Source organism: Phyllobates terribilis, unplaced genomic scaffold (assembly GCF_046119375.1).
Source record: "Phyllobates terribilis strain yellow unplaced genomic scaffold, ASM4611937v1 Scaffold_11__3_contigs__length_659146591, whole genome shotgun sequence".
In the NCBI taxonomy this organism is placed as follows: Eukaryota; Metazoa; Chordata; class Amphibia; order Anura; family Dendrobatidae; genus Phyllobates; species Phyllobates terribilis.
In genome coordinates, this window is record NW_027362771.1 from 115,861,364 (window position 1) to 115,877,654 (window position 16,291).

The following is a 16,291-nucleotide window of genomic DNA, read 5'->3' on the forward strand; positions in this document are numbered from 1 at the left end:
TTCAAACATTTAATTTTTTTGCCCTTAAATCAGAGAGATATGTCACACAAAATAGTTAATAAATAACATTTCCCACAGGTTTACTTTACATCAGCACAATTTTTTAAACATTTTTTTTTGTTACGAAGTTTAAGGGTTAAAAGTTGATCAACGATTTCTCATTATTCCAACAAAATTTACAAAACCATTTTTTCTAGGGATCACATCACATTTGATGTGACTTTGAGGGGCCTATATGACAGAAACACCATTATAAACACTACACCCCTTAAGGTGCTCAAAACCACATTCAATAAGTTTGTGGAAGGAAAAAATTAACATTTAACTTTTTTTCATAAAAATGTAACTTAAGACCCAATTATTTTTATTTTCACAAGGGTAGCAGGCGAAAATGGACCCCAATATTTGTACTGCAATTTCTCATGAGTATGCCAATACCCCATATGTGGGGGAAAACCACTGTTTGGGAGCACGGCAGAGCTCGGAAGGGAAGGAGAATCATTTGACTTCTTCAAGGAAAGATACAAATGATCCAGCGAAAGAAGGCTTGTATGTGAAAAATAAAACTTAGCTTTTATTAGCCATATAAAACATTGCTCCACTTAGTATTATAGCAAAAGTGCAACTGTGCAAATGCAAACACCTACGCTTTTCGACAGCGAGTCTTAATCATGGCCTTGAGGGTTGACTGACCAATCACAGCGATCTGGGTGCGGGGACCGACGGCATGGGTCCCTGCACCTCTTCCCGTGCCTCTCAGCTGTCACTGACAGCTGTCGGCACTGAACTGTCACTGCATGTTTACACATACCCTTACCGTAATTTAGTTGTGGGCACTCAGTAATTGTTTTTGTTGTCGTCCATTTAGTAAGTTTTTTTTATTTTACCAAATTTTTATATTCTCCTTTTTATTTTATTTTTATCTTTTTATTTCTAGATTTGTTCTTCTATTCTAATTTTCTTTTCTTTCTTCTATTCTAAAGTTAATAAATTAATTTAAAAAAGTTTACACACCTAAATAAAATTTGGTTATCCAACACACACACACACTGTTCTCCTGTTACCACAAAGCTATATAAATTTCTTGAGGGATGTAGTTTCCAAAATGACATCATACTGTGTGTGGCACTGTGGAGGTGTAAGGTGCCCCAGCGAGGTAGTCGTGGGCGAGTTGTGACCCCTGCTCACTTTGGCACCTTACAGACAATTTGTGTCCTCCCTCTGATGTGTGGCTGTGCATGTGACATTCTTCACTTACTTCACATCATCCAGTCACAGCTGTCTCCAGACATTTCTCTTCTGGGACCAGGGTAGTAATAATTCCAGAGGACACAAAGTTATTAACCATAACCACTGGGGTTTTACTTGGGGGAAAGGAGTAATTACAATATTTACAGTCTGGTAGATTGGATAAGGCCCAACAGGTTCTTGTCTCCCATATGTTGGCATATGCAACAGTTGTGGGCTTCTTTATTTGTGTGAAGGAGGACTTTATGCTGATCTGACAGTAGATGGCGATGTTGTGTAAAGTTTCCTTGTTTACTGTATTGTAAAAAAAAAGTCTCTCTTGTATTTTCTGTTTTGTTCTTACTTCCTGGTGCAGTACTGCGTGACTGTGCGTTTTTTTCTTTACCTCATGTTATGAGAAGTAAAAGCTTGTTATCCCATGTAATCTGCTCAGTGAAGTTTCTACTGCAACTGTGGGTATCCAGAAGCTGTGCAACAGGTTATGGGCCCAGGCACCGAGGACCCCAGACACCCAAGACACCGGAACTCTCAGCAAGACCCTGGTGAATGGAGAAGAATTCTTCAGTACAATTCTCTCCAAGCAAGTAAGACAAGTTAAAGATGACAAGTAGCACAGAGCTAAAACTCACAGTAGCTAAGCTGAATAATGATAATTATCAGTTATGGAAGTTCAAAGTAGAAATGTTATTGTCTAAAGATGATTTATGGGAAGTAATCACTACAGATAGACCTGTTTAGGATAATCATACATGGGATAAGAAAAATAGACAAGCAAGAGCTACCATCAGCCTATTAGTGGATGATCCTCAATTAATCCACATAAGGAATGAGGATACAGCAAAGGGAATGTGGGAAGCACTAAGAAAGCTATATGAAAGACCCAGCTTAAATCCCAAGTTATTTCTGCTAAGAAAGCTTTACAGTATGAGAGTAAGTGCAGACAATGACATGCAGAAGCATATATTCTTTATTATGGAAGTGATATCACAGCTGATATCAATTGGCAGCAATATTATTGTGCAATTTACCAGGTTCATATACTGCTTTGATAAATGCACTAGAGGCAAGACCTGAAACAGACATTACAATAGAGTTTGTGAAGACCAGACTCATAGATGAATATCAAAGAAGGAACGAACAAACAAATGATTCTTCTACTGAAAAAGATAATGGAAATGCTCTTAAAGCTACAGAATCAAAAATACCCTATAATAAAGAGACAAGAGAATGTTTCAGATGGAAGAAAAAAGGACATTTAAAGAAAGACTGTACTATATGGAAAGGAGAACAACAGAAATTACATCATAAAGAGAATACACAGAAGGTGAAAAACACAATTTCTGATTCATGTGAAAATAATTGGAATGGCACATTTAAATTGACTGATAAGAAATCATGGTGGGGTTGGTTTATTGACTCAGGAGCAACAAGTCACATGACAAGTAATAAAAATGTACTTACTGAACTTAATTTAAATAAGAAGGAAGCCATTTATCTTGCAGATAGAAGCAAAATAACTGCAGAAGGTGTTGGACAAGGAATGCTAAACTGTTCTAACAAGTTTGGGCATGATTCAAAAATACTTGTACAGGATGTGTTATATGTTCCAGGATTAGAAGTAGGATAGTTATCTGTAAAACGTCTAACAGCTAAAGGACTTACTCTAAAATTCAAAGATGATGAGTGTACAATCCTAGCGGGAAACAAGGTAATAACCAATGTCAAGGCAGATGAACAATTATATCATATAGACACATTAAAGGAACAGATGAAGTTGTGTACACATGATCACAAGAGTTGTATTCACATGTGGAATAGACGTCTATGACACAGACATCCTGAAAGTATAATGGAGCTACAAAGGAAAGAATTGTCAAAGGATCTATTGATATCTGACTGCTCAATTACCATAAGATGTGAATGTTGTATAAAATCAAAAGCCACAAGGATATCTATTCCTAAAGAAAGTGAAACGAAAAGCACAAGACCACTTGATTTGGTGCATACTGACGTATGTGGACCCATGAAAGTGACTACATCAGGAGGCAATAGATATATGGTGACTTTTATAGATAGCTACTCAAGATACACAGTCACATACTTGATCAAGAACAAAAGTGAAGTTTTCAATAAACTAGTAGACTATGTGACAAAGTCGAATACCAAATTTCAGAGGTAAATGGGTTTTTAAAGTAAAGTACCGAACAGATGGCACAGCTGAACGATACCGAGCAAAACTTGTAGCTAAAGGTTATTCTCAAAAATATGGAGAAGACTATGATGAAACATTTGCTCCAGTTGTCAAGCATACTACAATAAGAACTTTGTTTGCAGCTGCAGCAATGAAACAAATGGAACTGAAACATCTGGATGTAAAGACAGCGATTTTGAATGGAAGTTTAACAGAAGATATTTACATGGAACAACCTCCAGGATTCAAAGATGAACGTAACCCAAACATGGTTTGCAAATTACAGAAAAGTATATACGGTTTAAAACAAGCTGCTAAAGTGTGGAATGATAAAATCACGGAGGTGCTCACAAATGAAAAATTTAAAAGAAGCAAAGCTGATCCTTGCCTGTACACAAAAAGACTAATGGACAGATGGATTTATGTACTCATATATGTTGATGACATTTTAGTTTGTTTTGAAAAAGAAAGGGATAAAGAGGACATACTAAAAATCCTGAACCAACATTTCGATATCAAAGACTTGGGAAATGAGAAACAGTACTTAGGAATACAGATAGAAAGAGAAGAAGATGAAAGTTTCCTACTTAATCAAAATCACACGATTCAAGACATAACCGAAACATTTGGATTGAAGGATGCAAAACCAGCAAAGTCTCCAATGGAAACGTATTATCTTAAAGAGATGAGTAGTGAGAAAAATGTGTTACCAAATAATGAAGAGTACAGAATGGCGATAGGAAAATTACTGTATCTAGCGACTGTTACAAGGCCAGACATTGAAGCAGCAGTAGGAATTCTGAGTAGAAAAGTGTCCAAGCCAAATAAAGCGGATTGGAATGCTGTGAAGAGAGTAATACGTTATTTGAAAGGAACCAGCAATGTTAAACTGAAACTGCCTACAAGTGATAAATGCATTTTAACTGGATACATTGATGCAGATTGGGCTGGAGATCCAACTGACAGAAAATCTACTAGTGGCTATCTTTTCTTTCTCTCAGGTGGACCAATTAGTTGGACTAGTAAAAAACAATCAATAGTAACGCTGTCGTCAACAGAAGCAGAATATGTTGCAGCAGCACATGCGAGTCAAGAAGTTCTATGGTTAAGACAATTGCTAACAGACCTAGGACAAGCACAGTTGGAACCAACAAAAATAAATGAGGACAATCAGGGATGTCTTGTTCTTGCTCAGATGGAAAGAGTTAACCCAAGAACCAAGCACATTGATGTGAAGTATCATTTCTTGAGGGACCATCAGGCACAAGGAATCCTGAAATTAGAATATTGTCCAACTGAAGATATGACAGCAGACATTTTCACAAAGGCATTGAATGCTGAAAAACATCAGAGACTAATGAAGAAATTGGGTTTGACTGAATAAGTCCTTACTGTTGAGAAAGGATGTTGGTATATGCAACAGTTGTGGACTTCTTTGTTTGTGTGAAGGAGGACTTTATGCTGGTCTGACAGTAGATGGCGATGTTGCGTAAAGTTTCCTTGTTTACTGTATTGTAAAAAAAAAGTCTCTCTTGTATTTTCTGTTTTGTTCTTACTTCCTGGTGCAGTACTGTGTGACTGTGCGTTTTTTCTTTTACCTCATGTTCTGAGAAGTAAAAGCTTGTTATCCCATGTAATCTGCTCAGTGAAGTTTCTACTGCAACTGTGGGTATCCAGAAGGTGTGCAACACCATGCAGGTGCTAAAATCATTTTCAGCCCTGGTGCCCTCTTTAGGTGAAGCATCTCTCTGTTTCTATTCCTTAGCCTACGAGACGGTTCCTCACCAGCGAAAGTGTGCCCAGATCCTTTATCTCCCTCACGGCTTATCCTGGAGTCCTATTTTTCCTCTGCTATCTGCAGACTTGAAGTGCCCCGGGTCCTCCATACCTCCGTTGAGTTTCTCCGGCCGGCTAATGAGACTCCTGCATGAGGAGATATTCACACTATGTAATCACTGTCTGATGGTAGAGAGCCCCCGTCTACCCTAGCAGCCAATTTCTCTGGCCATCCGCACATAAGAGTTCCCGTCGCGTCCCTGACAGGGCTTCAACTGAAGTCAAAAATAACGGCTGCAGCTATTTTTAGCACACCCAGAGGCTCCACCCACTAAGCCATTTGCTTAGCAACTGCCTTGCCTCTCACTGACAACTATGCCCAACAGTGGCTGATAAAAAGTACTGCAGCCCCACAAGGAATTATATCGAACCTCTAGACATGCCCAATGTCTATCCCTGTCACTAAGTTTGCCCCTTACTCTACTGACTGTGCCACTGAAATTAAACCCGCACCTTGACCTAATAGCAGTTCAGAGAGTGCCTAACTATGGGGATATGTAATTCTAACTACTTCAGTCCCATGGGAAGGTTACACCCTTCCTCACTATTACAGAGGCAACATACTGTATGTGATGGACTATGTAGGGAGGGTTGTGAGGGCATTATACATCTTTCTGTGTGTGGGCTGTGAGGTTATCATACTGTATGGTGTAACTGTGGGGGTATCATAATGTGTGGGATCATCATGCTGTGTGTGGGGCTGTGGGGGACATACTGTGGGGTGTTAATGTGGGGGCATTATACTTTGTGGGGACAGCACACTTTGTGGGAGAGCTGTGATGGCCATCATACTGTGTGGGAGGTTGAGAAGGCCATCATAGTGTGTGTGAGGCTGTGTTGGTATCATACTGTGTAAGGGCTGTGGGGGCCATCATATTGTATGGGTGGGGTTGTGAGAACATCATACTGTGTGTGCACCATCATACTGTGTGCCAAGAGTATTGGGCAGCTCATACTGTGTGGGACTTGTAAGGGCCATTATACTGTGCAGGGGAGCTATAAGGCCATCATACTGTGTATGGGGCTGTGATGTCATCATACTGAAAGAGGTCACTGTGGGGGCATCTTACTGTTTGGGGGGCATGTAAGGACATCATTACTGTGGGTGGTCACTATGGAGGCATCATACTGTGCGGTGGCAATCATACAGTGTGTGGGGACATACTGTTGGGGGTCAATGTGATGGTATAACACCATGTGTATGAGGGCTGTAGACGAGCATCATACTCTGTGGGGCTCTGTGGGGACATCATACTGTATATGGGGGCTGTCGGAGCCATCATACTGTGTGCAGGGCTCCATGTGCCATCATACTTTGGGGCCTTATACTGTGGGTGATCAATGTGGGGCAATCATACTATGTTTGGGAATATTGGGCATCATTATGTGTTGGCGGTCACTGGTGACTTCGTGTATGAGAGAACGTGTGGGGACATAATACTGTGAGGTGGGGATCACTGTGGAGCCTTATAATGTGTGGTGGGGAAATGTGGAACATCATACTTATACTGTGTGGGGTGCACAGTATGGGCATCATAGTGTGCTGTGGGCACTGTGGAGGCACATTGTGAGGGTATCACACTTTACTGGGGCCACTGTGCGGTTAACATACTGTGTTCCATTTTTTTGGGCATCAAACTCTAAGGGGGCTATGAAAGGGGTATTGTAGCAGATAAATCATTAATGGCCTCCAATGGGGGAGTGGGGAATACTGTGCAGCTGTCATAATATATGTCACTCTCCTTTCTTTAAAAGTTGGGGGGTATGCCCTTCTGTACTGCGCCAATGCACCTTGACCCTGTTTACCCCATTGAACATTTTTTTGGGGAGAAGGGAGGGTCTTCCAATTAGGATTTTTGCTATGGTTAGTCATGATTTTTATGTATGCCCCAGAATAAGAGTACAGATTTTAACTATATTTCTGTAAGAAAAGATAAAGTCTTGACATTTTGAAAAGGTGGAGGCCTTCTATCATAGCTATGACTGCCAGAGAGAAAGTTACTTTAGTTAAGCTTTCATTTGCTTGGTTCAGCAGGGAGTGGTGAAAGGTTAGAGGGAAGGATTTGTGTCTTATTATTTATTATTCATGTATTTGTTGAGCATCAAAAGAATTAAAGAAAAATGTTAAAAAATTGCTGATTTCTGTTATTTTGCGCATGGCTAAAATGTGTTTACTGTCCTAATGCAGGTAAAGAACCGTTGTGATGAAAAACAATTAATTATTACCAAAACAGAATGCAAATCATGTTCCTTAAATGCTGGAGTGAATTGCACCAGTGGTTTTAGGAAACTCAGTATGGGGGTTGGATTGAGAGACTGCCGGTAATTTACCATTATTTTTTATATATTGATATTATTTATATAATCTCATAGTTTTATTTGAATAGCAGTTGTTTTTTTCTTCTATACATTGTGTTTCTCTTTTAGATGGATTAAGAGACTGCCGGTTATTTTCCATTAATATACACTACATATTTTGATATTATTCATATAATCTCATAGTATTATCTGAGCAGCAATTGTTTTTCCTTTTATACATTGTTTTTCTCTTTTAGATATCAACTATAACAATGATCTTTTGTGAAAACTGCTAATCTAATATCCAATAAATATTTAAAAAACAGTAAAAGGGTTGCCTTACTAAAACATATACCATATTAAAGGGAATCTGTCACCAAGTTTTTGCTACCTCATCTGAGAGCAGCATGATGTAGGCAAAGAGAAGCTGAATCCAACAGTGTACCACTCAGTTTACTGGGTGCACCACTTGTGACACAATCATAGCTTTTAGATTTAGAATGAAGCAGAGCTGAGAAAGCTAACCCCACCCACATCAGACTCTGTATATACAAAGTCCATAGACAGTGAGGTGCTTATCACAGGGGGAGGGAGCGTTGCCGCACTAGTGTAGTCTGGCAATGTTAATCTCTTAGTGATAAATCCTTCACAGTCAGTAAACAGCATGCACTTTGACAAGTAACACATCTCTGAATTCTGTGTTTCAGACTCTTTCTTCTGCTGTCTTCAGATTACATAGCAAAAAACTGCTGACAGATTTCCTTTAAGGACTATATAATCTAAAATTAAAGCAATGCAAAGAACCCCTACAGTAAGTACATAGTAACACATGTAAAAAACATAGGGTATCAAAAAAGTGTAAAAGCTATCCCACTGCAACAAAATGTACCAAATCGGGTTGTTCTCTACTCTAGTAGGTTTACACCTGCCTATGGAAAGCTGAATATATAAAGTGCAAAGACCAAGGAGGCGGCCACCTCCGCAAATGTACTAAATACAAGAAACTGAAACAAAACCAAAAATATAGGCCAACACACCTGTTAGTATAAGTGCAATATGTAGGTACACACATTGTGGCAATTAACAGACAAATATAACCTATAATAAGAGCAATGCATAGAAATGACTAGGTCATGGAGAGCTAGTCATACCGTAGCAGACCTGAATCATCAAATGTACTACATGAACAGCTATGTATTCAAATTAATGCCCACCATTCAATACTACTTTACTATGTGTATGTTTAGTTTAATTAGGACCAATGGACATCAGCCAACTGATAAACTGTCTTTGCCTTATGTAAGGGCTCTTTCACACATCCTGATATTTCCGGTACTGGAAAAACCAGTGTGTGCCGCATCAGGATCACACATACTGGTGCCTGGGAATCAGTGGTACAATTAGCACTGTTCCCATGTTCCAGGTGCTGATAGCATCTGTCATCATTATCTCCTGATTGCGCTGAGATCAGCGCTAGCAGGGGACAATGTTGAAAGTAGTATTCTGCCTCCACTGTGTCCAGTGAGTGTAAAAATAAGAATAAAATAAAAAATTCTTATACTCACCTGTCCAATATACTGTCCTATGCCATACTCCATCTGAACGACAATTCTGCATCAGCATCTGTGATGGATTGAGGTGACCGCATTCGCTGAGGAGCAGTGGAGAATGACTTGCAGCAGCCAGCGGGCCCCTGAACTGCGCTGGGCTCAGTGAGGGACAGGATGCCGCTCATTGATTTCAGAGCAGTTTAGGGGCCTGCTCACTGCAGTGAGTCATTCTGCTCTGCTCTGTTAACATTGTCCCGTGACAACGCAAGCAAGGGACAATGAGGACAGATGCCTTCAGCACCCGGCGATTGAGAACTTTTCTAACTGTACCTCTGATTCACAGGCGCCGGTACGTGTTATACTGATGCCATATAAATGTCATCCATGTGTCATCAGTGTAGGATGTTTTGCGGCCCATGCAGCGTTAAAAAACGGACATGTCAGCTTGTTTTGCTCACGGACACACGGTCTGTGGAAACACACTGACGTGCGCAGACCCATTCATTTGAATGGGTCTACGTGTGTAAGTGTTTCCAGTATGTGAAAACTGTCACCACACGTACAGGAGATACGTACCGGAGACACGGACGTGTGAAAGAGCTCTAAGTGGTGTCATGTTGAGACAACCATTAAGTACAAAAATATCCACATTCTCCGTATGATGTATACATGGAAAAACAAAAACAAAATCTGGTATTATATTTTAACAGTATAGGATAGTGCTACACAAAATCTTATTGTAGTTTATGTATAATATGTAATGATCAGTCTGATCCTGAATGCCAGTTGAATTTTTTTCCTTCAAGGTATTACTTGGAAATAAGATCATACTCTCTCTCACTTCCTGGGTGCCGACATATGTGTGCCACAGATAAACTTCTGCCCAAGTGTTGCCCTGGGTTCTGGGGACCTGACTGTACAGGTAAGCTTCTGAAGTTTGAAAACCTATAACAATTTCTCGGTTATCGAACATTTGTCTTTGATTTAAATATATTGTAAGCGATCGGTGGATTCCATGCCACTTATTCCTTGTGTACATTGTAAAACTTTTAATTAGAGTCTTGAAAGTTTTTTGTAAAGCAATGAACACTTAATAGATGATTGTGTGACCAAGAGTAAGACCTTCTCATTACCATGTACATACAGGTGATTCTCACAAAATTAGAATATCATCAAAAAGTTAATTTATTTCAGTTCTTCAATACAAAAAGTGAAACCCATATATTATATAGAGTCATTACAAACAGAGTGATCTATTTCAAGTGTTTATTTCTGTTAATGTTGATGATTATGGCTTACAGCCAATGAAAACACAAAAGTCATTATCTCAGTAAATTAGAATAATTAAAAAAACACCTGCAAAGGCTTCCTACGCATTTAAAAAGGTCCCTTAGTCTGCTTCAGTAGGCTCCACAATCATGGGGAAGACTGCTGACTTGACAGATGTCCAGAAGGCAGTCATTGACACACTCGACAAGGAGGGTAAGCCACAAAAGGTCATGGCTAAAGAAGCTGGCTGTTCATAGAGTACTGTATCCAAGCATATTAATGGAAAGTTGAGTGGAAGGCAAAAGTGTAGTCGAAAAAGGTGCACAAGCAACCGGGATAACTTAAAGGATTGTTAAGAAAAGGCCATTCAAACATTTGGGGGAGATTCACAAGGGGTGGACTGCTGCTGGAGTCATTGCTTCAAGAGCCACCATACACAGACGTATCCATGACATGGGCTACAAGTGTCGCATTCCTTTTTTCAAGCCACTAATGACCAATAGACTACGCCAGAAGCGTCTTACCTGGGCCAAGGAGAAAAAGACCTGGACTGTTGCTCAGTGGTCCAAGGTGTTATTTTTAGATGAAAGTAAATTTTGAATTTCATTTTGAAATCAAGGTCCCAGAGTCTGGAGGAAGAGTGGAGAGGCACACAGTCCAAGCAGCTTGAGGTCTAGTGTGAAGTTTCCACAATCAGTAATGGTTTGGGGAGCCATGTCATTTGCTGGTGTAGGTCCACTACAGGCCCGGACTGGGCATCTGCCCAACTGGGCAGATGCCTGCTGGGCTGCAGCACTGAACTGAGGAGTGTGCCGGCAGCCCCGTTTTTAGGCTACGGGCCCTTTAAATCTCGTTCGCTGGCCCTTTAAGACCCCTGAATGCAGGCAGTGTGCGCACGCACCTGCGCGTCCACTTGCTGCGCGCAGGGATGAGGCCAAGTGTGACGCTGGCTGACCTGTACCAATATGAATGTCTCTGTGGGCGGAATTCGAGCCCAGCGCCGACGTGCGTCCCCAGCTTGCGACTCCAGCGTGTGTCTCCGACGGGCGTCCCCATGGGATCTGCTGCTCCTCTGCGCACCCAGCTGTGGAAGATATTCCGGCCTCCGGCATGAGTCTCCATTGGATCTCCTCCTCTGCGCGCCCAGCTCTGCAACCGCCTATCATCTTCCCCCATCTCCAGGATCTGGGTAAGTCCTGGCTACATGGAACCCTTAGTGTTTACAGCAGTCACTTACATCATATACAAATATAGCGGCTGTGACTGTAGTGTATTCATCATATAGGGGCTGACTATGGTTTATACATCATCTAGGGATATGATGTATAAACTGTAGTCAGACCGCTATTTGCCGTATACGCCGCCGTCAGCCCGCTATTTGCTGTATACCCCGCCGTCAACCCCCTGTATGCCGCTGTCAGCCTCCTACTTGCCGCCATCAGCCCCCTATATAGCGCCGTCAGCCCCCTATATGCCGCCGTCAGCCCCTATATACCGCCATCAGCCCCTATATGCTGCCGTCAGCCCCCTGTATACCGTCGTCAGCCCCCTATATGCCGTATACGCTGCAGCCAGCCTCATAAGTGTTCGTTCACACTGCCGTATAACGCGGCCAAGTGCTATCTGATGTTTTATCGGATAGCACTCGGCCCAATGTTACACTATGGGGCAGTGCAGATCTGTGATTATTTTTTCATGCCGATTCGGCATGAGTAAACAATCACAGCATGCTGCGAGTGCATCTAAGAATCGGATCACACGCACCTGTACAAGTCTATGGGTGCAAGTGAAACTTCAGACTGCACTCTGATGTCATCCGAGTGCATTCCAATGTACGCACCAGAGACAATGGAAAAGATGGAGAAAAGGGAACCTGTCATGTCCTATCTACTATCTTCACTGCCCCCATAGCGTTGTTAGTGATGCAATGTGCATCACTAACAAGCTTTTTTCATTAAAATTGGTGATAATATAATGAGGATATAGCATCTTAAATACTTATATCATAACTGCTCATTTTTAGTCATAGGGGTGTTATCCTGGTATTCAGTCAGGGGTGGCGCCGCATTCAGTCAGGGCTGGCGCCGCCCACGTATTTGAATTTTGCTCTGGGCTAGTACTGATGTTTTGATGATTTTATATCACCAGTCTTGGCTCCCTGCACGTGCACAGTGAGGCTGTGTAGTTCAGGCCTCTCTCATCTTTTTAAGTGGGAGAACTTGCACAATTGGTGGCTGACTAACTACTTTTTTTCCCCACTGTAATATATAGATATATACAGTATATGTGATGAAGAATATTTCTTTGGAAAACTTTGTGGAAATGGCATAGGGAATTGCTCTATCTAAAAGCCCATGTTAAAATCACATTACAATCGGATCGTCACGCACGACAATCAGATGTAAGTCGGATGCTAGGTGTGAGAAATCGCATTGTTCACGCATGACACTCGTCCGAATTTTCGGTCCAGATATCAGATAGGTTTGAGCCCTTATTTTGTATATATACACTGCACAGTACCAATTCTATTGTTTTGTATACTGGGAGTAATCCTCAGTATATGTGTTATTCTGTATATATACACTGCACAGTACCACTTCTATTGTCTTGTATACTAGGAGTAATCCTCAGTATCTGCATATACTGTATACATTGCACAGTACCACTTTTCCTGTCCTGTTGTTGCAGAGGCAGCATTGGACTTTGGAAGCAGTGGGGTACCGCAAATGGCGACAGGCCACGCGGCCGCTATGGTTGGCGCCTATGAGCTGGGTGGGCCCAGTGCCCGCGCCTGGTCCCACACCAGTATCGCAAGTTCAACTGTATTGGCATCCTGGATTCCGATACAGTTGAAAGCAATGAGAAAAAAGAGGGAGCGCCAGCTGATGCGTTCCTCCTCCATCATTCTTCCTCGGCATCTGACGTCTCAGCGCATTGGGCACGATTAAGTTACTACATGGGAACAAGGAGGAGAGGTGAATATTGTATTATTATTTGTTTCTTTTTTTTAAATCAGTGAGAACATGGTGGTGGCCAAAATACTGCATGGAGTACTATGAGGAGTGCATTATACAATATGGATGACTATGGGGAGTGCATTATAGAATATGGAGGACTATGGGGAGTGCATTATACAATATGGAGGACTATGGGGAGTGCATTATACAATATGGAGGACTATGGGGAGTGCAGTATACTATATGGAGGACTATGGGAAGTGCATTATACAATATGGAGGACTATGGGAAGTGCATTATACAATATGGAGGATTATGGGAAGTGCATTATACTATATGGAGGACTATGGGGAGTACAGTATGCTACAGATATATGAAAAAGTTTGGGCACCCCTATTAATCTTAAGCTTAATGTTTTCTTAAAATTGGTGTTTTTGCAACAGCTATTTCAGTTTGATATATGTAATAACTGTTGGACACAGTAATGTTTCTGCCTTGAAATGAGGTTTATTGTACTAACAGAAAATGTGCAATCTACATTCAAACAAAATTTGACAGGTGCATAAGTATGGGCACCTCACCAGAAAAGTGACATTAATATTTAGTAGATCCTCCTTTTGCAAAAATAACAGCCTCTAGTCGCTTCCTGTAGCTTTTAATGAGTTCCCAGATCCTGTATGAAGGTATTTTTGACCATTCCTCTTTACAAAACAATTCCAGTTCAGTTAAGTTTGATGGTCGCCGAGCATGGACAGCCCTCTTCAAATGATCCCACAGATGTTCAATGATATTCAGGTCTGGGGACTGGGATGGATATTCCAGAACATTGTAATTGTTCCTCTGTCTGAATGCCTGAGTAGATTTGGAGCGGTGTTTTGGATCATTGTATTGCTGAAAGATCCATCCCCTGCGTAACTTCAACTTTATCACTGATTCTTGAACATTATTGTCAAGAATCTGCTGATACTGAGTGGAATCCATGCGTCCCTCAACTTTAACAAGATTCCCGGTACCGGCATTGGCCACACAGCCCCAAAGCATGATGGAACCTCCACCAAATTTTACTGTGGGTAGCAAGTGTTTTTCTTGGAATGCTGTATTTTTTGCCGTCATGCATAACGCCTTTTTGTATGACTAAACAACTCAATCTTGGTTTCATCAGTCCACAGGACCTTCTTCCAAAAAGAAATTGGCTTCTCCAAATGTGCTTTTGCATACCTCAGCCGACTCTGTTTGTGGCGTGCTTGCAGAAACGGCTTCTTTCGCATCACTCTCCCATACAGCTTCTCCTTGTGCAAAGTGCGTTGACCGATGCACAGTGACACCATCTGCAGCAAGTTGATGCTGCAGCTCTCTGGAGGTGGTCTGAGGATTGTCCTTGACTGATCTCACCATTCTTCTTCTCTGCCTTTCTGATGTTTTTCTTGGCCTGCCACTTCTGGCCTTAACAAGAACTGTCCCTGTGTTCTTCCATTTCCTTACTATGTTCCTCACAGTGGAAACTGACAGGTTAAATCTCTGAGACAGCTTTTTGTATCCTTCCCCTGAACAACTATGTTGAATAATCTTTGTTTTCAGATCATTTGACAGTTGTTTTGAGGAGCCCATGATGCCACTCTTCAGAGGAGATTCAAACAGGAGAACAACTTGCAAGTGGCCACTTTAAGTAGCTTTTCTCATGATTGCATACACCTGGCTATGAAGTTCAAAGCTCAATGAGGTTACAAAACCAAAAAAAGTGCTTTAGTAAGTCAGTAAAAAGTAGGTAGGAGTATTTAAAACAAGAAAATGATAAGGGTGCCCATACTTATGCACCTGTCGAATTTTGTTTGAATGCAGATTGCACATTTTCTGTTAGTACAATAAACCTCATTTCAAGGCAGAAACATTACTCTGTCCAACAGTTATTACATATATCAAACTGAAATAGCTGTTGCAAAAACAGTAAATTTTAAGAAAACATTAAGCTTAAGATTAATAGGGGTGCCCAAACTTTTTCATATAACTGTTTATAGAGGACTACGGGGAGTACAGTATACTATATGGAGTACTATGGGGAGTGAAATAAACTATATGGAGGACTATAGTGAGTGCAGTATACTATATGGAGGACTATGGGGAGTGCATTATACTATATGAAGGACTATGGGAAGTGCAGTATACTATATGGAGGACTATGGGGAGTACAGTATACTATATGGGGGACTATGGGAAGTACAGCATATTATATGGAGTACTATGGGGAGTGAAATATACTATATGGAGGACTATGGGGAGTGAATTATACTACATGGAGGACTATGGGGAGTGCAGTATACTATATAGAGTACTATGGGGAGTGCATTATACTATATGAAGGACTATGGGGTTCATTATACTATATGGAAGGCAATGTGAGAGCCTTTATACTCTGTGAAAGCAATTATACAGTGTGAAGGTTTTCGTGGAGTCCATCATACTGTGTGGGGGCCATTATAAAGTGTTGAGAGGTGTGCGGTCATTGTATTGTATATAGGCCCACTATACTGCATGGAGAGCTGTGTGGGGGTTACTTTTGGGAGATAATACTGTATCGGTGTCACCATTCTTTTCCAAGAGGGTTGAGGGGTGGGGTACTGTAGTGACATCATACTGTGTGTCTGTGTGGAGGGTACAGTAGAGGAATTCACTGTGGGGGTATCTTATAGTGTTTGTGGGGCACTTTTGTTGACATCATATTTTGGAAAATTACTTTCAAAGGCTGCAAAGTTGTGAGATATGCTCCTCTGCGACCCCACCAAATGTTTTTTTCCTTTTAGGGATGGGGAAGTGGGAGGGCCCAATTAGAACTTATGATTTCTATATATGCCTCTGTTCAGGAGCATCACTATTGGCTTATTATTTTCTAATATAAAAATGTTGGAAAACATGTTTAAATTGGTTGTCCCAAGTTTGGATGTTAT

The 16,291-nt window shown here is 41.1% G+C and overlaps 1 protein-coding gene across 1 annotated transcript in view; it reads left to right on the top strand.

Moving 5' to 3' along the window:
- The window catches only part of STAB2 (stabilin 2), a 332,513-nt gene that overhangs the window by 69,868 nt on the left and 246,354 nt on the right, over nt 1–16,291 (top strand). The window contains exons 2-3 of the mRNA XM_073651531.1: nt 7,464–7,597; nt 9,930–10,045. Of these exons, the coding sequence (XP_073507632.1) occupies nt 7,464–7,597; nt 9,930–10,045 (250 nt within the window). The remainder of the gene's footprint in view (nt 1–7,463; nt 7,598–9,929; nt 10,046–16,291) is intronic.